The sequence below is a fragment of the Podarcis muralis genome, chromosome 17, assembly GCF_964188315.1.
Source record: "Podarcis muralis chromosome 17, rPodMur119.hap1.1, whole genome shotgun sequence".
NCBI lineage: Eukaryota > Metazoa > Chordata > Lepidosauria > Squamata > Lacertidae > Podarcis > Podarcis muralis.
In genome coordinates this window covers 37,254,404-37,277,924 of record NC_135671.1, presented here as the reverse complement: position 1 = coordinate 37,277,924, position 23,521 = coordinate 37,254,404, and the positions used below count along the sequence as shown (strand labels likewise).

The 23,521-nt window shown below is 45.6% G+C and overlaps 1 protein-coding gene across 18 annotated transcripts in view; it reads left to right on the top strand.

Moving 5' to 3' along the window:
• WNK3 (WNK lysine deficient protein kinase 3) overlaps positions 1–23,521 on the top strand; it is an 86,903-nt gene that overhangs the window by 45,362 nt on the left and 18,020 nt on the right. For 6 of the 18 annotated variants that reach the window (XM_077921639.1, XM_077921637.1, XM_077921641.1 and 3 more), the window contains 9 exons: positions 485–3,640; positions 6,895–6,953; positions 8,768–8,915; positions 10,103–10,219; positions 11,606–11,755; positions 11,854–11,905; positions 14,893–15,027; positions 21,658–22,502; positions 23,237–23,465. In XM_077921639.1, coding sequence (XP_077777765.1) covers positions 485–3,640; positions 6,895–6,953; positions 8,768–8,915; positions 10,103–10,219; positions 11,606–11,755; positions 11,854–11,905; positions 14,893–15,027; positions 21,658–22,502; positions 23,237–23,465 — 4,891 coding nt within the window. The other 12 variants (XM_077921648.1, XM_077921647.1, XM_077921642.1 and 9 more) reach the window with 12 other exon arrangements.

Genomic DNA, 23,521 nt, shown 5'->3' with positions numbered 1-23,521 from the left:
TTGTAGAATGAAGCAGTGGCAGTCGGCTCCCTGTAGAATGTATTCATAGAATGGACCAACCTTCATGAAAAATACCGGTAGTTCTTCCTCGGGCACCCTAAACATAAGAATTCAATCCATCATCCCACTCCTTCATTCTAGTTGGAACATAGCTAAGTTAAATACTGGCTGTCCAGCTACTGAAATACTTTTGAAATTGCAAAGAAGTGCTAGTGGTTCTTTGCTACCCTTCATATAGCTTACAGATAAGGTGGTTATTTTGGAGCACTGAAAGTGTGTTGCCAAGGTGATGGAATTTTACAAGCGGCTGTTTATTAACTTATACAAAATCCCTTGAATGTTGATGTTCCTTCTACAAGTTCTTTTTGTTATAGTCTTCTCAGAGTGATTCTTCTGTTGGTGGTGATGGTGAGGTTCCTTATAGTAAGATTTGGAGAAAGGACGATCAGTTTAACCACTTTTTAAAATATCTTCTTCTCACCAGGCTCCAGATGCACAGGTATCCTACAGTGCAGAAGGGCAGACATTGGATGGATCCATCATGGGAGTCCCCCAGCAGATCTTGACAGCCACTTCCCCTCAGACTATCCCTGCTCCACAGATGGTGAACCAACACCTGCCAGCTAACATACCGTTGACCTCTGCTGCTAGAATCGGTAGTCAGGCTCCAGCTGCTGCAGGATCAATGGAACTGGAGCATGCTTCTGCCAGCTTTGTGCCTGCTGGTCATTCACCTGTGCTACAGGGGCAGCCTTCAGTTCAGTTTGTCAACAATATGCCAAGTTTAGCACAGGCTCTTCCTAACCCTTCAGCTCTGCCGTCAGTTCCACAGGGAGTTACATCCATTCAACAACCCCAGCAAGTTCCCCAGCAGGTGTCAGTTCAACAGATGCCCCAGCAAGTACCCCAGCAGGTGGCACCCATGCAGCAGCCCCAGCAAATTGTTCAGCAGGTGGCACCTACACAGCAGGCTCCTCAACACATGGTGTCAACGCAGCAGGTTCCCCAGCAGGTGGCACCCATGCAGCAGCCCCAGCAAGTTGCCCAGCAGGTGGCACCCATGCAGCAGACACAACAGGTGGCACCCATGCAGCAGCCCCAGCAAGTTCCCCAGCAGGTGGCATCCATGCAGCAGACACAACAGGTGGCACCCATGCAGCAGCCCCAGCAAGTTCCCCAGCAGGTGGCACCTATGCAGCAGACCCAACAGGTGGCACCCATGCAGCAGCCCCAGCAAGTTCCCCAGCAGGTGACAATGCAGCAAGTTCCCCAGCAGGTGGTATCCATGCAGCAGCCCCAGCAAGTTCCCCAGCAGGTGGCATCCATGCAGCAGACCCAGCAAGTTCCCCAGCAGGTGGCACCCATGCAGCAGACCCAACAGGTGGCACCCATGCAGCAGCCCCAGCAAGTTCCCCAACAGGTGGCACCCATGCAGCAGCCCCAGCAAGTTCCCCAGCAGGTGGCATCCATGCAGCAGACCCAGCAAGTTCCCCAGCAGGTGGCACCCATGCAGCAGACCCAACAGGTGGCACCCATGCAGCAGACCCAGCAAGTTCCCCAGCAGGTGGCACCCATGCAGCAGCCCCAGCAAGTTCCCCAGCAGGTGGCACCCATGCAGCAGACCCAACAGGTGGCACCCATGCAGCAGCCCCAGCAAGTTCCCCAACAGGTGGCATCCATGCAGCAGACCCAGCAAGTTCCCCAGCAGGTGGCACCCATGCAGCAGACCCAACAGGTGGCACCCATGCAGCAGACCCAGCAAGTTCCCCAACAGGTGGCATCCATGCAGCAGACCCAGCAAGTTCCCCAGCAGGTGGCACCTATGCAGCAGACCCAACAGGTGGCACCCATGCAGCAGCCCCAGCAATTTTCCCAGCAGGTGGCATCCATGCAGCAGCCCCAGCAAGTTCCCCAGCAGGCGATGTCCATGCAGCAGCCCCAGCATGTTCCTCAGCAAGCAACATCCATGCAGTCCCAGCACGTTCCTCAGCAGTTGGTGGCTATGCAACAGCCCCAGCAAGTTCCCCAGCAGGTGGCACCCATGCAGCAGCCCCAGCAAGTTCCATCCATGCAGCAGCCCCAGCAAATGGCCTCTATTCAACAGCTTCAACAGGCAGCAGTAATGCAGCAGTCTCAGCATATTCCCCCACAAGTGGGCTCCATTCAGCAATCTCCACAAATTCCCCAGCAGGTTGGTTCCATTCAGCAGTCCCAGCAGGTTGTGCCAGTACATCAGGTCTCTGCCATGCCACAGCCGATTCAACTTCCACAGTGCCCACAGTATCCCACGCTGCCCCTCGATGCTTCGGCGCAGCCTTCCCTGGTGCAGCAAGAGCAGCAAGCTATTCAGATGCACCAATCCACAGATCAACATCCTTGTGTAAGGCAACAGATGTTATACCACCTGCCTCTACAGCAGCAGAAACAAGAGCAGTTTCTTTTCCAGGGCAGCTCTACGGAGCAGTTGGCAGCTGTCACTCAACAAGTTGTAGAAAAGCCGCAGCAGGCCGAGCTCTCGGGTTCAACTCCAGAGCAGGTGGCTTATCCCATCCAGTACCACCTGCAAGCCCCAGAACAGCTAATATATCAAACGCAGCCCCCCCACCAGCTCCCAGCTTCAGAGCAGCTGACACCGCAAGTGCAGCCCAACAACCAGCTCCAGGCACCAGAGCAAGCGCCATGTCAGATGCGTGTCGCTTACACAATGCAAGGCTCCGATCAGCCTCCGTGCACAGAGCAACTGGTCTATGCAGTCCCTGGAGTGTATCCAGGACAGCCCTTGGACCAACCGACATATCCAATGCAGCCTTTTTACCAAGGACAGGCAGCTTTCGTAACCCAACCAGCGCCATATCTAATTCCGCCTCCAGAGATCCAGCAGGCTCACTTAGCAGTACAGGTTGCAGATCAACGGAGTTTTGCCATGCGCTCTCCTGAGAAATCGTTATATACGGTGCAGGATAGTGGCACTGGCTGCATGGAGCAGCAGGTTTGCCTAGGGCAACCAGTGGAGGCCCATGCTTATCCCTCCGAGCAGCTCCAGCCTGAGCCATCAACATATCTGATCCAGCAGGATTCCGGCATAGGGCACCAGCAGCTGCAGCCTCCTCAGGCGGGACACAAGTTTGCAGAAGGCCAACAGCCAGGATCGCAGGCCCCTTTTGTCCCATCTCAGCCATCTTTTATCCCACAAATGCAGCCACAGGCTCCCTATCAAGAGTTCAACCAGCATGCTATTCCTCAGCCCCTCAACGCCACAGTCCCACAGTCTGCCCCAAACGCACCACAGACTGTGTCTTCCATGCCAGAACAGTCAGAGCCAGCTCATGCAAGGCAACAGCCGCCAGAACTGCCCGGGCACCTGCATGGTCCTAGCCTCCTCCAGCAACCTCCAGCATTTCAGCCAGCTGATAATAACCAACCATTTACAGCTTCCTCAGTACAGTCAGCATATGTGCAGCAGCAGCAGCAGCAGCTGCCAATGTGCCAGGGGTCCATGTTGCCTGCAGAGCCAGTGGTCCAGAAGCAGTTCCCTTCAACGAATTCTGGAGCAGCAGCAGCAGCCCTGAACCAGCAAGCATCACTTAGCGCAGGGACACAGCCACACCAAGAACACGTTCAAGGACAAGACATTTCACAGGTATATCATTCGTTTTTTTAAAAAAATCTTGTTTCCTAGGATTCCCGCCCCCTTCAAAAGAAAAGAGAGTCACAACAAAGTGGCTAAGTATTTTGACTTTTTAATGGTGATTGCATACTTTAGGGCCAAACTGGACGAGATGTTCCATGCGTCTGTATCTGCACCTCCACACTGGCCTGGCTTGCTTGAGTGTGTTTGCGGGGCTGCAAAGCGCCTTTGAGCTGTGGTACGATCATGGATTGGCTGGATGCAGAGGAATGGTGGGAGGCACCAGCCGAGGGACCCCCCCCCCCAAGGGAAGAGGATTCAGAGCCAGGGGCTTGGTGGTGGGTGGCCAGAGAGAGAAGAGGGTGAAGCAGAAGAGGTGACAGGGTTTAGGTGAGAAGGGAGAGACTGTGACAGAGAGCAGTCCAGAGGTAGAGACAGAAACGGGCTGGGGAGGAATGGGGCCAGAAGGCAGAGGGGCTGGCTGTGGAAGAAGCCAGAGAGTCTCCCCCTCCCGGTGCGACCAGCTCCTCTCCCTGCTGGTCTCCCAGAACACGCAGAGAAATCAAGAGGGCAGGGTAGAGCCGGGTTGTGCGCAGACACCGCCTGAGGCTGAGTGAGAAAGACCCTGGAGAGGAAGAGTCCCAGTGGACCCTGGGAAGGCAGGCATCTGTAATTTCGTTGTCCCCGAGAGGGGGCAATGACAATAAAGATATTATTATTATTATCTTCAGCCCTCACAACTGCGTCATCAGGGCAAGACCTCAAAAGAGTTGCCAAGACCGCCAGGCCGGACTTGTGGTTTGTTTCCATTGATTTATTGTTTTGTTGCTGCCCTATGCCTGACTCCAGCCCTGACAGATGTGCCCCTTGCTTCCTGAATGAAGAGTAGAGAGGTGTGGGTTGAAACCCAGAGTGTAGCCTCCTGTGTACCAAGGCAAGAGTTGCATCTGTTGCTCTGCCCGCTTTTGCCCATCCCTCTTCTGGCACACAGGCCCTGGAAGGCAGCCCAGGAGGAAATGCAGCTCTCCGGCAGAAAAAGCTTTCTCTCCCCTACCCAGTCCCCACAGCTTAGGTTTGTTTAGCATGGGATGGTGGTGACATTTTCTTCAGCGCAAACAAGACTCAGCCAGAAACTCTTGTTCTTTCGAGAGGGTGCAGAGTTAACCAAAAGTGTTTCCTGTTTTGTGTTTAATTTCTTGCTAATCAGATTTGTGTGCTTCTTAATCTGCTTCACAAGTGGTCTTTTTGACAACTGGCAGGCATAGCCTTCCATGAGTGCTACGTGCAAGACTGGGTTTAAACAATGGGAAAATTGTTCTAATCCAGTAGCCCTGTCAGGAAAAAGAGGTCAACCCTAGTCCCTCCTTTCTTTGTCTATGGTCACACCTCTGCCAACCTGATGGTTGCCTTGTAGCTCAGTCAGCAGAGCATGAGACTCTTCATCTCGGGGTTGTGCCCCACATTTGGCAAAAGATTCCTGCATTGCAGGGGGTTGGACTAGATGACCCTCGTGGTCCCAATTCTATGAATCTATGATTTTCTTCCTGCTTCATCTTAGCTGGACCTCCTTTGTCCAGCCACACTGTCTTTCAACCAGCAGTGTTCATCCAGCATTCTTCTCCACCCCTTTCCGGCCCATTTAATACAGCTTCGACTGCCTTGTTTCAATAGTCCTCTCCTTTTGTCGGTCACTTTCTTCCTTAATTCCCTCTTTTCCTCTGCTTCTACCATCTGCTGTTCTTTTAGGTTTCTGTGACTGCTTCCACACTGGACATGTACTGCTCCCTTACTCATGCAAGATGGCATGAACAAAACATCTTCCTCTCACCTTTTCCCTGTTCAACTTCCTTTTTTATGAGTTTAGAAAATGCAACTTTTTCTCAACTCTTTTCGTAGCTGCATACAGTACATTCCCTGGGCATTGGTGGACTACTGTGCTGTTATTCTGGCCTATAGTGACCTGTATAGATTATTCCACCCTTTTCCTAGATTGCTGTAGCTTCTTTTTCTCTCTCTGGTTTGTTTCTCCTCTCTAGGAATTAATTCTATCAGTTTGACCTTTCTCTTTCCAAAAAGTGTTACCCTCTTTCTCCTACTCCTTCTTACATTGCATCAATGGGGCGACATGATAAGGAGTACCGTGAAGGAGGAGGTAGTCTTCCCTCCCCCCTGGTCCTAATGACCCCCCTCTCAGTAACTGGAGTTGGGAAAAGAGGACTCAGAACCTGGCTGCAGAACCAAGTGTTAGGGTCTGCCTTCAAGAAGTGCGGAGGCTGAGTTGCTCTTCAACTTTCAGTTGAAAGCAGAACCAAAATGATGAGGGATTGCTAAATCACCAATACCTAGAAGCACCTTTTATCTCTGTTCATTGCAGACTCTTTCCCGTTCTTTTGGCTCTGTGAGCCTCTTGTTCCTTACCTTCGTCATCTCCTGAGACCTCTTCTTGCTCATCTTGCCTACCTTGACAACATAGCTCTTAGGGTTAGCACACAGTTTCAGTTCTAGACAACCTGATTTCTCATTTCTGAGGAGAGACTATCTGAGCGTCCCCTGTCGCCTATTTTGTGTTCTCAGCACTTTCCTTGTTGCAGTTGTGTCTGTGGATAAAGGTTTCTCCATTCTCCTGCATATGTAATCATGCCACCAATGTCATTTGTGGCTATTTGTGACACCTTCAAACTGTGTACTGGATTATAGACTGTAATCTAGTGATCTAGCACAATGCTGTGTCTATTCCATAAAAAGGAAAAATGTTGTGGATAAACTAGGTTTAACCTCCTGAGAATGTTTTATCCTTTCTGCTATGCATGTAAGAGGTGTCATTCTAATGATCTTTAAAGATTGTATGTCTTTAACTGTAGAGTAACTTGCCTCAGCTTTCCACTTTAATGACTTTTATTTTCACTTTTTCTCCTGGGATTGCAAATAGCAAGCATACATTTCTGAGACTGTAAATATTTTCCTAACCATGGATGGGAAATATTTTCAAAGCAAATGCAAAGCTTGGAATAGAATCTCCAGAGCTAGATATTATTCAAGGTTATCTTTAGAACTGGTGCTGAATGCTCCTAGAAGAAGAAGGGGGGGGGGGGAGCAGATCCAGGCCCTGAGGATGTCAGCCTGGAAAAGTATGATTGTGTTTCATTTCAAGCACACAAATTGTTTGCATTTTGTGTAATTACTTAATTTGCTTAGTATCGCTGCATCCAAGTGAGGATGGCACATGCAGAACCAACATAATTAATTTTCTCCCTCCCTATTTCTAGGCTTCAATCTTGGTACCAGAACAACAGCCATCAGTTCAAAAGCAGGATTTTGTTCAAGGGTGAGTCTGCTCCAAGGTTAATTTTTTTGGCCTGGTGGAAGGCAGGAATGCTAAGTGCATGGAGATCAAAACTAGTGAACATCTCCATTTTCTATACAGAGAAGATAAGCTCAAGGCCTTAAGAGGGGTGGGAAGGGGAGAGTTCACCTCAACCAGAAGAAAGCTGGCAGAGTTGTGGTAGGAAGAAACATTACTGAAGCATGTTGTTTAGTCATTTAGTCGTGTCCGACTCTTCGTGACCCCATGGACCAGAGCACGCCAGGCACTCCTGCCTTCCACTGCCTCCCGCAGTTTGGTCAGGCTCATGTTTGTAGCTTTGAGAACATTGTCCCACCATCTCGTCCTCTGTCGTCCCCTTCTTGTGCCCTCCATCTTTCCCAACATCAGGGTCTTTTCCAGGGAGTCTTCTCTTCTCATGAGGTGGCCAAAGTATTGGAGCCTCAGCTTCAGAATCTGTCCTTCCAGTGAGCACTCAGGGCTGATTTCCTTAAGAATGGATACATTTGATCTTCTTGCAGTCCATGGGACTCTCAAGAGTCTCCTCCAGCAACTGAAGCATACTGTACACAAATATAGGAACTCTCATCATTCTCTCCCTGCTAAGAACTTCAGTTAAATTTAGGGAAGTAAATACTTAGGATAACTGTTAGGAATTTTCTGATCAAAGCAGTAGTGTGCTAGAAAGTTAATTTATGGATTTCACTGGAAGACTTTAGGTTTGGGATTCCCAGCAATTGCTAGTCCTCAATGCCAGCGCCAAACCTTTTGCCAAATGAGATGTGGGCTAAATGGCACCTTCCCTAGCCCCACCTCACAGACTAAGGTCACCAGTTGAAAAGCTGTTGCTACATCCATCTCTCCCTCCTCCCCAGTCATGTTACCACCCGCTTGCTGCAGGGTCCAGCCCTGTGCCTTATTACCCTAAGGTAAGGACTAGTCCTGGTCTCCCCATAACCCCCCTTCTGTACATCTGTGCCATCTATCCTTTAGCTTGCTCTGCATGCCACCCCAAGCACCACTAAGACAAAGTAAAGAGAACAATAGTAAGAAAATGTTTGTGAAGTGCTTTTCCTGAATGTTTGCAGTACTTTAGAAGACACTTCGTACACAACTGTAAAGTTGTGTGGGAGCCAGTTTGCCATGGCTTCCCTACTTCCATTTTGTTGCAGTAACCTTGAGTGCAGTAATCTGGGCCTTTCTCACCTGATCATTGCCTAGAGGACAGCGGATGGAAGGGTGGGCATTGTTGGTCCCATCTATGTGGCACTGGGATGTTGAACATGACCACAGTGGCCTAGAAAGAAGTCAGGGAAATCTGCTGCCCCACAGATAGGGTAATGTATACAATAGGGGGACCATCAACAGCCCTGTAAGCTAAGCTAATATTCTCCCCATTACAGATGCAGTGTGTCTGTCTCTCTCTGTGTAGTTGAGACTGGGAGAAATGTGGTTTGTCTAAGGCACCCATGTGAATTTCACCCATGTGAATTTAAGTGTTTAACCATCAATGGTAGTGTGACAAAATAAATGCATATACCATGGACAGCAATGTCTGCCTATGGTACCTAGCCACCTTCAACTCACTTAAAAAGGAGTGTTTGTCGCCAGCCCTACTTTGATCTACAGTATTTCCCTATTCAAATATTGAATAGGTTTGCTGCTGTGAGGTAATGCAAGCCCTCATTTGGGCTAGTTGATAAAAGGAAAACAAAAATTTACTTAATGTTCAGAAGTTACAGAGAGCAAGGCTTCCCCTCAGAAGTGTCTTGGTGCGCTCCTTCTAAGAGTGCTCACCTCTTTTCCTATCTTTTAAGACTGATTCCTGATGTAGCCATTCAGAAGGAAGGTGCCAATGGATGTGACCTTCCAAGTGGAAATGGCAAACAAGACAAAAGCAAGCAACGGAGAGCTTCGTGTGCCCGAACAGAGAAGGGAACCAAATTTCAGCTCACTGTGCTGCAGGTGTGTATGTTTTAAAAATCTAGGCTAAACTGTGCATAGCTCCAGAATAGAATTCAATGGAATAATATCTGTCTGGAAAATATATTTGAGGTTGTTTATCTGGGCTCTCCTACCACCGTTGTATAAATTCCCATTTGCAAGCAATGCTTTAATGACTATAAATTCTGCAACTATGTGGAATTCATTGGAGTATGTGTCCAGAGAATGAGATCAACTAATGCAATGAGACTTTTCTCATTGTCCTTGGGCTCCAGATAATCATTTGTTTATCTGGTTAATATATGTTAAGAAGAAGCCCTTTGGCCCAGTCAATTCTTATATTCACAGATCATATTTCAGGGGGCACCTCAATATGGGGAAACAGAATAGCAAGTTGTTCTTTTAACACCATCTTTGAGCAGAAGAGCACTTTTATGACTTCTATAATCTCAGATTTGCCTAGAATCAGTCTTTGTGAATGGTAAATTGTGGGGTGAATATTGAGACTTGCAAAATGGACTGATTAAAACAATTAATTTATCCAACGTTGTACACAATTAATGTTTCTACCCTGGTCTGTGTGTCCGGTGTCAGAGATAGCAGATGACTTCACAGTTTTTTTGTGTATCTTTTTAGCTTAAGTTTATTCTTGCAGCTTCACAAGATCAGAAAGGAATGGGTTCAGGTCAGTTGCTTTTAAAACAACATAATGTGTGAACAGGATCTAGAATCCATTCCAAATGTTATTGAAGGCAAGTATTTGGAATCAGGTCATAACTGGAGGGAAAAATTTGAATATAGTCTTTGGGTGAAGAAGTATATTTTCAAGCCTCCAGAAAATGCTTATAAAGTATTTTGATGGAATATTTGAAACTGAGGTCACTGAATCCCAAAGACCATCAAGTGCTGGCATTTTCAACAGATGCCAGATTCTACAGAAATGAATCCTATCTATATTCATTATCATCCTATAGAACAACGTATAATGTGTACATAATTATCTATTTAAAACAACAACAAAGATAATAGGTAGTGTTAAACCTTTTTAGTTATTGGTGCTTTGCCACTTCAGCCTTTGGACAAGTGCTGTCATTTTACAGGATTGGTATCACACCAGTCAGGTAGAGGTGATCTTTGTTTGCCAAGAATTGGAGAAGAAAAGGCAGGTTCTGACTCTATTTAATTACTCAATCCCCCCCTTCAATCAGGTGTCAACATCGGGGGACAACACGGTGGAGTGCCAGCTTGAGACTCATAACAACAAGATGGTCACATTTAAATTTGATGTTGATGGCGATGCTCCGGAAGACATTGCTGACTACATGGCAAGTTTCATAGAGCCTGCTTTCCACTAGAGATTTCTTGTTCAAATGCTTGGGTTGCTCAGGACAATGTGCAATAGCCTTGTGTCTTGTTCATAGCATTTCTCAAGATATGGAAACCCCTGAGGTCTAACCTTACTCTTCCACTTGACATGCCCTTGACTTGCACAGATTATTTTGAGAACTAACTTTGAGAGCCTTTGGGGCAAGATCCTAAAAATGGGGCTGCTAGAGGAATCAATGAAAACTGGGCTTGGAGGTTTGACTAAACTCAGCCTCCCAGGCACTGTCACCTTTGGAAACGTCGCATGTAAGGACTTCAAGACAAATGTTTTTAAAATCCTTAAACCATTTGTACTAACTTTCTAGGTTATTATTTCAGGTTTGCTGCAGACTCCTGCAGGACCATCTGTTGTTCCTTGGGTTAATAAGATTCAAAATGGTGTTTTAGCCCTAAACATTAGAAACTCGGGAGGGGGGGGAGTGCAGGTTGGATAAATTCATTTAATTCAATGGAAGAAGGTCTTGCCTCCTTATAGAAACTCCCTCCCCTTTTCCTATTTCCTTCATTGCACAAGTTGTGTTTTTATATCTCGTTTATAATTTTATCCATTTCATTCACTTCTGAATTTTTTACTTTTCTTTGACTTTATCATCAAAAGCTCCTTGTATTAAACTTATATTATTTTGTTGTTAATGTTTATTTTTTGATCTCCTATGAGACATTGATCTCCTATGAGGATGTGGTGCAGGGGCTTGTAGTTTCAAGCTGGTTTGACACCTGATGCAGGAGCACACCTGGAACTATGTAGGTGTGGATTTGATCATTCCTTTGATGGAGACCCCATGTAAGAATGGGGTGTTTGTTGAAGACTTGGATCCCCCTGCTTACATACAGTTGTGATTTCTAGTACTATGCAGGGGTGTGGAGTGGGAGTAGACTTTATCCTTTTTGCAGATGGCAGGCATCACTCAGGTAATGGATTCCATTGGATGCACTGAGGCTAAACCCCACCCAGGGAGCCATTGGGTATTTCTGGGGGTGAGGCCAGGACCTGTGAGCAGATTTTAAGGGAAACTTTCTTCCTGTGGTTGGCTTCTGGATTATAATTAGGTCTGGCCCCTGATTTTGGCATTTTGCAAAATAATACGTTTAGAAAACGGAATACCATTTTAGAATGAGTATGTTCCTTCCCTATTACTGGGGAAACTTGAGATGGCTTCTTGCTACATAGACACTGGCACAATTTCAATTGTTTTGGCTATATGTGAGTTTTCCTTCAGCCAAACAATATTATTCTTTTGGAAAGCTAAGATTTCTTTGATTGTATAAAATGTGATAGAAGATGCATTTACATCTACTGCCCTGTTTTTTCCTTCCCATGTTAGGTTGAAGATGACTTTGTGTTGGAAAATGAGAAAGAGAAATTTGTTGATGAACTGAAGGCTATTGTTTGCCAGGCCCAGGACATCATCCGCAGTCTTCCGGTTGAAGAGCGAACTACTGGCACAGAGTCTACACCTTCTGATCTTACCCAAGTAAGTTATGTTTGTTTAGTGATACCACTTTTCTGGGAAAGTGTGTGCTTGTATTGGGAAATTCCCTTTTTATATTTATCTATTCATTTTTAATTCAGACAGGATCTTCTGAACAAGTTCAGATAAACCCAGCATCTACTCAAACTGGCAGTAAGTAACTATTTTAAAACATTTAACATTGAAGGTCAAACAAAAAAACAAAACTAAACCACCCTCCTTAAAGGTGAAAGTGATGAAAATAGTGGCTATTTTGGCAGGAACTAAAGCAAATTTGTTCCTTGTCAGTTAGGCTGACTTTTGTCTCTCAAATCTTCTTATGGTAGTTCACGTCTTAGGTGGAGTCATCTTGGCACATATAATTGATTCTCTGCAATGGTCCTGATAACTGTATGGGAAGATTCTAAAGATTTTGAGTGACATTATTCAAGGCTGAAATAAGACATTTAGAAATCTTCTATCAATTAAGCAGTATATACATTTAAAATAAATAAATAAACAGGTTCTTAATGAGTATAGCCAAATTGGTATCAATTCTGGGGGTGGTTTGATGTAGCTGAGCAAAGAAAAAGGTCTGGATTTTACCTTTAGGAAACTAGAATCCAAATTCCTTCATTGTGGTTGGCAGCGACTCTTTACATTATTCTAAAGCAGGTGAAGTTACAAGCCAGCTTCCATACTTATAGAAGGATGGCCAATTAGGTGCCCTCCAGATGTCATTGGACTACATGGCCAAGTTGCCTGGGGCTGATGGGACTGGAGTAGGATCATAACTAGAGGGCGTCATGCTGTCTACCCCTAACTTACAGGTGGTGATGTGGTTTGAAGTGTCTGGAAATCTAGCCAGTTCAAAATTTCCTTTTGACTACAAAAATACCCCTATGTTTATGTAGCAAATATCATGTGTGGTGTCATCAGTTGTGAAATGTGGCGTTCACATTTAAATGGCTGAGTTTTCATTTAAGAAATGCAGAAGCAATTGTTGAAAGAGGGAAAGATGCTCTCTCTTGTGTATGGGACTTTTCTTAGTGGAAAGTGAAATGCACCCTGTGTTCCTTTATGTGATACGAAGGCAGTTACTTACCATGATGGACTACTTTTCAAGCACATCAGAAGAGTCCAACATTTTACTTGGCTACTCTTTGTTCCATTAACACTGAATGATCTCTTTTTCTCTGATTCTGGTATGACCTTTGTATCAACAGAACAATGCCAGTGGTATGTTTGTTTTTTACCCACAAGTTGAGCATCTGTCTGCTCTTGATTTGTTATTTCTTCCTGCTCCAGTGCATATAAATTTTTGTGTCCCTGGAGGACTGGAACACTTTGGCCAGGATCCAACAAACCATAGTTCCATGCAATTAAGGGGAACTTTGGGTGTGTTTTTGAAAGAGGAGTCTTCCTTACCGCATGTCAGAGCAATTCTGAAACCGAGGAGAACCTTTCAAAAGCAGACTGTGATATAGTATAGGGATCAGCTGTTCAAAGGTGTGTGTGTGTGTGTGTGTGTGTGTGTGTGTGTGTGTGTGTGTACCCTGGGTAAGCCTGAAGCTGTTGTGCTGAACACATTGATAAATGTTTATTCGGACTACTAATAAGAGGTACATATTACAGTTACTTGTTTGTTAAATTTGTATCTCACCAAATGGTGTTCAAGGCAGCAAACGGTGCTCAAGCGATAAATGTAGATACTGTTCCCAATGGCAGAGTGTTACAGGTTTTTGTCTCAAACCAGCAAGTGTTCTTAATACAGTATGGTATAAGCGGGGTAAGCACTATGATAAAAATGAGGTGTACAATGCCATCCAGGTCCAAATTAGAGAGCCCTCTCTTCTTGAGCCAGAAGGAAATACTGGATTAAAAGTACATCTACTGAAACTGGATAATGGCCCTATTATTTTATGGATAATTTTTGAATCATATGTTCTTGTTAAATGATTTGAGCTTCTTAACTTGCAGCCTAGAGTCATGGGCTAGTTTCTGGTAATTTGGTGGGACTGTTTGTGAGAAATAGTAGTGTGACAGAATATTCCTGTTGTTGTCTGAGCAATGTGACATGGGAAAACCCGCAACAAGTGCACCAACACATGTCTGATCCTGACTTTATTTATTGTTTGATTGATTGATCGTATTTACCGTATTTTTCCGTCTATAAGACTAACTAGGTTTTCCCCCTAAAAAATAATGTCAAAAATTAAGGGGCATTTTATACACAGGGCCATCTCCCCCCATTTTCTTAAGTCTGAGTCCCCACAAATAGGGGGTGTCTTATGCATGGGGGTGTTTTATAGATGGAAAAATATGGTATATCCCATCTTTTCTCCAAGGAGCTCAACCTGGCTTACATAGCTCTCCCCCTCCTCATTTAACCCCCACAACAACCCTGTGAGGTAGGTTAGGCTGAGAGGCAGTGACTGGCCCAAGGTCACCCAGTGATCTTCATGGCCATGTGGGGATTTGAGGCCTGGTCTCTCAGGCCCTAGTCTGACATTCTAACCACCACACTGGCTTTAGTAAAGACAGGGGTGGGAAAGGAGGTACATGCATGGCACAGTGCAGACTTTAAAGCAGAGCTTTCCAAACTGTGTGTCATGACATGTTAGTGTGTCGGCTGCAGTGTGTCGCACAAATGCTCCCCACGCTCCTTCCAGGGCTGCAAAGGGGTTAGTTTAACTTCTGGTTTGCTAGTAAAACTGAATTACTGTGTTGCAAAATCGTGCATGTAAAAAAAAAAAAAGTGTCACCAACATGAAAAGTTTGGAAAGCTCTAGTAGTCCCTATAAATCAAAGGGCAAAGCAGCAGAACTCAGGCAAAGCCAAGGAAGGATGGCTTCACCAGCAGCATTCATTTTTTTCTGTGCATGTACACTGATCCAAGGAAACTGGAGAAAGTCAGAACACATGGCTCCATGGCAACAATCCCACTCAATTGAGTTTATTCCGCCTTAAGTCTATTAGAATTGCAGCCTTGGTGCCTTAAGGCCAATTCCAGAATCCTGACTGCTAGGCCTTGTTCTGCTCACAGCAGCAGTGATGTTCTCATAGTCCTGTTTAAGCACATCTTGATTTTGTTTTCTTGTTATGCACACAAAAGATGGTAGAGGAATGATCATCTCCTGTACTTCTTTCTTTCCTCACAGGTGAATCCGCTACTCAGTCATCCCCTGTTGGCCGCTGGAGATTTTGCATCAATCAAACAATAAGGAACAGAGAAACCCAGACACCTTGCACTCTTCTACAATCAACTACAGCTGCCCCGGGGTGTCAGATAACAGGTGAACATGTGATGCTGTAGAAAGCCTGACTCAATTTTGACTTGTTTGTGGTAAAGTGTAGCATCCGTACAGTTTTGGAACTGTAGCCAGCACTGAGTTCAGGCTTTGTGTCTCAAGTTAAGAATGGCTCAGATTTTCAGAGTGGAAGTTTCCAGGTTTAAGTCTTTAATGCTGCTGAAGATCAGAAATCTCTTTGTGGGGAAGAATTCCCTCCCCTTGAAGGCAAGAAGTCATTCTCTATCCCTTGGCATAGCAACTCCTGTCTAGTACAGAAAGCATGTTCATAGAATAATAGAATCACAGAATGGCAGAGTTGGAAGGGACCAAAAATACCAGTTGCTGGGGAACACAAGAGTAAAAGTGCTGTTGCACTCATGTTCTACTTGTGGACTTCCCATCGGCATCTCATTAGCTACTGTGAGAACAAGATGCTGGAACAGGATGCCTTTGGTCCTGATCCAGTAGGGTTGTTTTTATGTGTAACATATGACAAACTTCCTTACGGCATCCGATGCTCCTGACTCCTCCCCAGTTGATTCCCTGCCTTCACCAGCATAGAGCATTGCTTCATTGTTCCCTTCTCATAATCTCAACTCCATATCTTTATACTTTGTGCTCCTCACAAACAGATGTTCCTGTGCTACCCACTTCCTCTTCTTCCTCCTCCTCCTCCTCCTCCTCCTCCTCCTCCTTTTTTAAAAAAAATCTTTATCAATCTCTTTTTCTTGACTTTCCCTTCATCTTTTATGGCTTCTTCAGGTGGGCAGAAAGCAAACAAGAAAGAAAGGAAAAAATGCAACATATTAGGCTAGTTAAGGAAGCAAAAATTAAAAAGAAGCCCACTGCAGCTACTATGAAGTCTCCCACTGAGACCTTTATTAGCAAGAGCTAAATCACCTGTAGATTTGCAACTCTCACCTCCTGAGCCAGCTCAGCCGACATCCCAGGCAGCGTTTGTCTCCTTGGAGACCAGATCAGTCTCCAAAGAAGTACCCTTTCCATCTGCTTTGTAAAAAAAATAAAAAATTAGTTGAAATGAACACCAAGCCAACCAAACAAAAAGCCACCAGACTAGCTCAGAGGATTGTATACTGTTTCCCCTCAGGCAATGGAACAGTTAAAAGTCTCAGTTGTGGTTGCTGCAGTGGAAGTCCTTTTATTGGACTCAATCCCCCCTAGGCGCAATGTCACATTTTCCCGAGAAAGAAGTGGAAAGAAGGCAGACCACATTTCTTTTAAAAGTCCCATGAGGCTCCTGTCCTGGCTGCTGTCTTTACCTCTTTAAATGCTGCTATAGCTACAGTTCTTTGGCTGGAGGATATACTGCAAAATAAGGATCGGGACAACAATACCCATCAGAGGGTATTGGTCAGACTTACCACGGCATCAGCATTCACTCCCAATGTCAACCTAGGTGCTGTTTAGCCTTCTTCAAGGATCATTGTAGCATTCACAGTAGCTAGAAGGTCTTGAACTTCCTGGTCAAATCAGTGAGCAGCCCACTTCAGAGGGACTTGTCTATTTAGTGAAGAGCTGCTCAAAGTGCACCTTGTAGATAAAAAAGAGACCCTTGGCACACATATGAAGCCACCTTACTCTTTTCAGCCCAATAGGACCTCCTTTGACCAAGGCTGTATAGAATTCCTAAGCTAGTGTAGTCTAGTTCCCATTTCTCCCCTAAACCTCACAGTTCTTCCATCAGACAGCCCTGGCACCAGCTACAAAAAGCAAGACAACAGTTCTGGTGGTTAGGAGGCCTTGGATTTTTCAGTAGATCCCATCATATCAGTAGTAGCACACCTCCTGCTTCAGGGCTTACATATATAGCCTAGGATTGCCATATTTCAAAAGGTGAACATCCAGACAAAAAGTTGTTGAGCTTCTTGGGGGTGGGCATCAGAGTTGTTGAGCTTTTCTTGCAAAACAGCAAAAATAATTGCCATTTTTGAGCTATTTTGAACAATTATTTATGAAAATTGGCAAAAATGGCACTGCCAACATGGCTTGCCATATGTCCGGATTTTCTGGGAGATCTTGCCGTTTTCTGTCCAGACACTGCTTTCGCCCACAGTATTCTGGACATATGGCATCCCTAAGATAGCCTTTTCTCAGCTCTTCACTCCAAGACGGGGCTCATCTACACTTCCTAGTTACTCTAGCCTTTACAGAACTACAGCTCGATAGTTAAGCTCCCCAAAAGCCATCTGACCCGTCCGGAAGACTTAACTGCTTAGTAACACAGGGACGCGGGTGGCGCTGTGGGTAAAAGCCTCAGCGCCTAGGGCTTGCCGATCGAAAGGTCGGCGGTTCGAATCCCCGTGGCGGGGTGCGCTCCCGTCGCTCGGTCCCAGCGCCTGCCAACCTAGCAGTTCGAAAGCACCCCCGGGTGCAAGTAGATAAATAGGGACCGCTTACTAGCGGGAAGGTAAACAGCGTTTCCGTGTGCGGCTCTGGCTTGCCAGAGCAGCGATGTCACGCTGGCCACATGACCCAGAAGTGTCTCCGGACAGCGCTGGCCCCCGGCCTCTTGAGTGAGATGGGCGCACAACCCTAGAGTCTGTCAAGACTGGCCCGTACGGGCAGGGGTACCTTTACCTTTACTTTACCTTTACCTAACACAGTGGAACACCCACTTTACTGCTTAGGGACACAGTGGAAAGGCTAATATGTTGCGTTCACAAAGTAAAGGAAGGATTGAACTCTGATTAATAAGAATACACAAGAGGCTTGAACCAGCAACACTCTGGGAAGGGTGCGTATAATCGTGTCTCTCTGTGTGTGTCCGTGTCTGCAGCCCCCTGGCCCAGGTCGTTTTATTCACAAAAGAGCTTTTTACAGAGTGTTTGTAAGAACCAATCAGATTTCTTCTGAGCATTTCCACAAACCCACGTGGGGACAAGTTAAACTACTAAAACTAATTAGGCACAAATATTTCTGGGGTAAACAAAGAACAGAACTACAAAGAAGAGCATCTGGCAACCCCGGAGGTAATAAACAATCGGTACACATGATAAGAAGGATGGCCAGGAGGACAGTGGATCATTATCACCTTCATGTGAGATCTGTTTCCTGGCCCTAAGATTAACATCCTAAGATTAATATACATCAAAGAAACTTGCCCACTATCTTTATGGCCCAGGATGCCTGCCTGGCGAAGCAACTGCTGTGTACGTGACATGTGAAGAGAGAGAAATGGGCAGTAGAGGCAAAAGGGCATCAAAAGGGCATGAATGTAGAATCTTATGGGATTTAATCAGAAATTATTGTCAATATATCAAACCCAGTCAACACAATGTCTTCATTGTGGACACGATGGCTTGATGTATATTTTATAATTCCTCATGGTAATCCCATCTGATCCCTACATCAATCTTCCTCCCAGCAATGACAGACCTCACCCCTGTCATCCAGCCTCTCTGGGAAGAACTTCAGAACCCTGGCAAACATCCACACAAGCACTGATTTCTCAGAGGCCTGTTTCTTCATGGCCACAGGAGCACACAAGTTCTCTTCCTTGAGTTGAAAGGCAGTCCTCCAGACCACCACATTTTTATCATTGTTATCCCAAAGTGTGTCCTTCCTAGTGGCCATAATCTTAGTCCATGAGGTTTCAGAGCTGGGAGCCCTGGCACATCTGTGTGACCTTTTCACGAGGGTAGAATAAATCTGTGCACAGCCTTCTTTCCAAAAACGAACTCTGCTTTCAGAACAAGTGATCTTGCCCTTCTTTTGCCCCAGCCCCCCTATCCCCTGTCACAGGCTTAGTCTTTACAGGGTTCTAAAGACTTCTCCCAGACGCACTCAAGCCTTCCATCAAACAGACTCCCCATTTGTATTCTTCAGGTCCCAGGTCCCTAGGGGAAAAAGACTTCACCCACCATATTAGTGAGATGGTCTAAAGCCTCCATGGTCTTGACCTATCTGGCTCAGCACCTCCCTACATCACAAAAATGTCATGGCACACACTCTACAAGAGCAGCACCAGCAACATCAGCAGCCGTGCTTCCCCCTTCGGTTGCTGATGGCATGTAAGTGGCCATGTGGGAGCCTCCTCCTCCCTTTCCCTTTGCCTCCGTAGAGGTGACATTTGACAGCACGTTCCAGCATATTCTTCATCATCGTTACTGCCACTGGTTTATCTTAAATTCCCTCCCTAGAATCAGAGTAGCTTGAAAAGGTAAAGGTAAAGGACCCCTGACAGTTAAGTCCAGTCGCAGACGACTCTGGGGTTGCGGCGCTCATCTCGCTTTACTGGCCAAGGGAGCCACTGTTTGTCTGCAGACAGTTTTTCCGGGTCATGTGGCCAGCATGACTAAGCCGCTTCTGGCGCAAGGGAACATTGAAACCAGAGCAGCGCATGGAAATGCCATTTACCTTCCCACCAGAGCGGAAAGCTCATTTTTTGGTGTGCTTTTGAACTGCTAGGTTGGCAGGAGCTGGGACCAAACAATGGGAGCTCACCCGGTCGTGGGGATTTGAACCACCGACCTTCTGATCAGCAAGCCCAAGAGGCTCAGTGGTTTGGACCACGCCGCTACCCGCGTCCCTCATAATAATAATAATAATAATTTATTATTTGTACCCCGCCCATCTGGCTGGGTTTCCCCAGCCACTCTGGGCGGCTTCCATAAAAACCAAAGATACAGTAAAATATCACAGATTAAAGAGTAGCTTAGGCATATCCCATTCCTGTTGGATGCCTCTTCAGGTTGAGAAAGGAACATGGAGCTCCTGTTGACCAGTGAGCTAAACAATTTCTCTTGGCACACACATTCATCTGCAGATACCTCCAATCTGTGCTGAGTCATCTCTTACTGGGAGGGACCTCTCTCTTCCTGTGTTTTGCCTTTTCCTTCTTTGACTCTGTCTCAAGCTTAGCCATGGGATGCAACTGGAGCAAGCATCATTTTAATAGATTATATATGATATGAATATAATTTTGTTTGTTTTTTATTTTAATGATAGTTTTTTCTATGGTTTTTGCAAGTCTCGTTTTTATATGTAAGCCACCTTGAGTCCCATTAGGGAAAAGGTAGGGTAATAATAATAATAATAATAATAATAATCAGCATCCAATGCAGCAACAAAGTTAGTCACGTGCTCCCTGCCTCATAGAAGGATGCATTGTTTACCCCAAACAAGAAAGAACCATCACAGTAAGCACTGAAAAAGCACTATACTTTTCTAACCAGAAATCAGGTTTATTTCTTTTCTTTTTTAAAAATCTGTTTTTCAGGGCAAGTTCCCTCACAAAGCAGTATGCAAAGACAGTTGAATAAAACATAAAGGAATAATTTAAAATCTACATTACACTTCTAAAAAATAGCAGTAAAATATCACTAAAATAAAATGATATAGATTGAAATAAAAAAATACCTTCAAAGTTCCTTTAAAATCATTAATGAAAGACCCATGTATACTTCATGGGGGAGAGCAGTGCATGGATCAGATCAGGTTTAAACAGATATAAGAAATAATGTGTGGAATGAAGTGTGCTCACAGTTATTGTGGTCATGGCTGACGATGCAGTTGTCTTTTTTATTATTATTAAAAATTACAGTCTTACTGTGCCAGGTGAAGACTTTTTTAATTGACTGAGGGTTTTAGTTGCCCCAATGTTTTAGTTTTGTCTTGATTGGTAATTTTATCTTGTGCTCACTTTTTCTGCTGTTTTCACAACTTTACAGAGTTTCTATATTTATGAAAAGTGTATTATGAGGCTTTTCTAAAAACTGACATAGGAGTATTCAAAATTAATACAGAATTACAATAGTGACCGGCCCTCATAGGACACATACATCACCCTGAGCTTGTTTTATCTATATAATCATATACATTACACTCCTTTATAAAAATGCTATGTGAATTTATTTTATAATAGCCTAAAAGCTTGTTCTGCTGCAAATATGCTGCGCTTGTTTTTCTGAGCTGTTTCTGAAGCAGAGGTGGGAAAACTTTCAGCTCAAGGCATTTCCTCGTGAGCAACCTTTCCAGTGCCATATGATGGGTGCGGGCAAAGAGAGGAGGCAGGGAAGTGAGAGGCGAAAGTGGGCAGAGCAACAGATGCGATTCTTACAGTAGGCTGCATTCCAGCCAGGCAAAAAGCATAGGTTTCTGCACACATGTGTACACACCTCTCTCCTTCCAGGCAAGCAATAGGCATTATCACAATTCCAAGGACATAATCCAGCCAAGCAAAAGCACTCAAGGAAGGCACCATTGAGGTGGAAAGGGGTGTGACCTGTAGAGAGCCCCATGGGCTGAATAGGAGGGCCAAATTTGCCCCCTGGCCTAAGTTACACACCCCTTCTCCAAAGCCAGCAACGCTGGTTTTTAAAGTCATAATTTTGAGAACTATCCCATCTTGAATTGCAAGTTTTAGAAGGGACACTCTCTGCAGTTAACAGGGGTTTTGTCCTTCTAAAGCAGGCTTCCTCAACCTCGGCCCTCCAGATGTTTTGAGACTACAATTCCCATCATCCCTGGCCACTGGTCCTGCTAGCTAGGGAGTTGTAGGCCAAAAACATCTGGAGGGCCGAGGTTGAGGAAGCCTGTTCTAAAGGGCCACACTGCAACATAGCTTTCCCTAGGGTGTTATTTGTCAACAGTTTTATCTCTTTGTGTTTTCAGACCATATAAAGGAGAGTACCAAAGAAGATCACCCCCAGGATTGTCCACAGGCTGTGGAAGATCTCAGCAGCCAGCACAGAACGATCCCCTCTTCCAGCTCAAATGAGCTAAGTGACAGTATGGTATCTGAACCCCAAACATCGGAAACTGAGCAGTCAGCAATTCCTCACCAAGTGGAAGGCAGCATGAATAAGCTGCTGTCTGCCACTGCTGGTGACAATTATGATGTTGCTGCTTCCGATTCTTCTGCTTGGCCAGAGTCTTTAGAGGCAGAGACCCAGGCTGACGAAACTCACTTATCTTCATATACACCCCACCCAACACCTGGCATTGCGGAGCAAAGTATGCCCACTGAGGCCTTTGTGGCCAGACCAACCACCTGTCACATCCCGACCACTGAGGAAGCGGATAACACGATGAGCACAGAACAGGCCAGTGCTTTGGCTCAGACCCCTGGACAAGAAGGCGCCCCCTTCGCATCCACTCTGGAGTCAGACAGTGAGGGGCCCCCTAAGATGGACTTTGTCGACAACAACATCAAAACTCTGGATGAGAAGCTGCGGACGCTTCTGTATCAGGAACACAGCTTGTCGGGCACTTCCCCTGAGAGCCAGAAAGACACACAAAGTGCCGTGGAGTCTCCATTCTCCTCGTCTGCTGAAGAAACTCTTCCTGGCCCAGTTCTTGATGCACCAGACTCCCCCCAAGAGACCCAGCAAAGCCCCACCAAGCTTTCAGACCCCCAGGCAATGCTGGTCCCATCTGCAAGTCATCCAGACAGTTTGCCAGTGCTGAGGAGGGAGCCCAGTGCTATCACCTCTGCTCCCAGTGATCTCTGTACGCATGTGAGTACTGACAGGGAGATTGGCTGGGGTTGAAATCTTTTCTTCCTGCAACAAGAAATCTATAGCTATGCTAGATGGCTGTACAAACCCATTTGCTAGCTTAATGGGTGCTGGCAAGTGAGAGGTAAGTTTCCTTTTCAGGCATACTATCCCAACATTTTGTCCTGGATCAGTTTTATTAGAGTGCTTGATGAATATCTGGTCTCTGGGAGTTACCAGTGCTGGGAGAGGCACAGGGTGGGAGTTAGATGATATTTTTACAGCAACAGTTTGCCTATATTAATACAGAACTGAACTTTACTAGGCCCTACTTGGGCTAAGAATTGGAAATGTCCTATTTGGAGAAAGGCATTGTAAAATTGTTGAGCAGTTACCGGTACATATAACCTCCTAACCTGTCATTGGCTATTTTAACCTGACAAATTGATCTTTTTTAAAAATAGGCACTTCATTGAGCTTGGAGATTTGAATGTGCAACCCTCAGCAAGAAAGCAATCTCTAAAACAGAGATAGCTAACCAGGAGCCCTGCAGATGTTGTTGGACTCCCAGCTCCCACCAACCCCAGCCAGGATGGCCAGTGGTCCAGATGATGGGCTTTGGTAGTCCAACAATACGTTGGCTACCCCTGCTCTTAAAATATTTAAGGTTCGACTTGTATAGCGCAAGACTCCCCCTTGCCATTATTCAGACACCACTTTCTTCTGTCCCTTCCCCACCCACTTCTTTTGTTCAGGAGATGTCCCCGGAGACTTCATTTCCTGAGAACCCTGTGGCCTGTCCTGCTTCAGCATCAAGTGGTGGAGCTGTGCACCTGCATGCAGGAGGTGGATATTTTGGCCTAAGCTTTACTTGCCCTAGTCTCAAAAACCCTATTAGCAAGAAATCCTGGACTCGCAAATTAAAAAGCTGGGCATACAGGCTACGGCAGACCAGCTTTTTCAAGAAATCAAAAGTCCGGCAAGGTAGTGTGCTTACAGTCAGGGATCTAGACTAGGTAACATCTGTTTTGATTTATTTA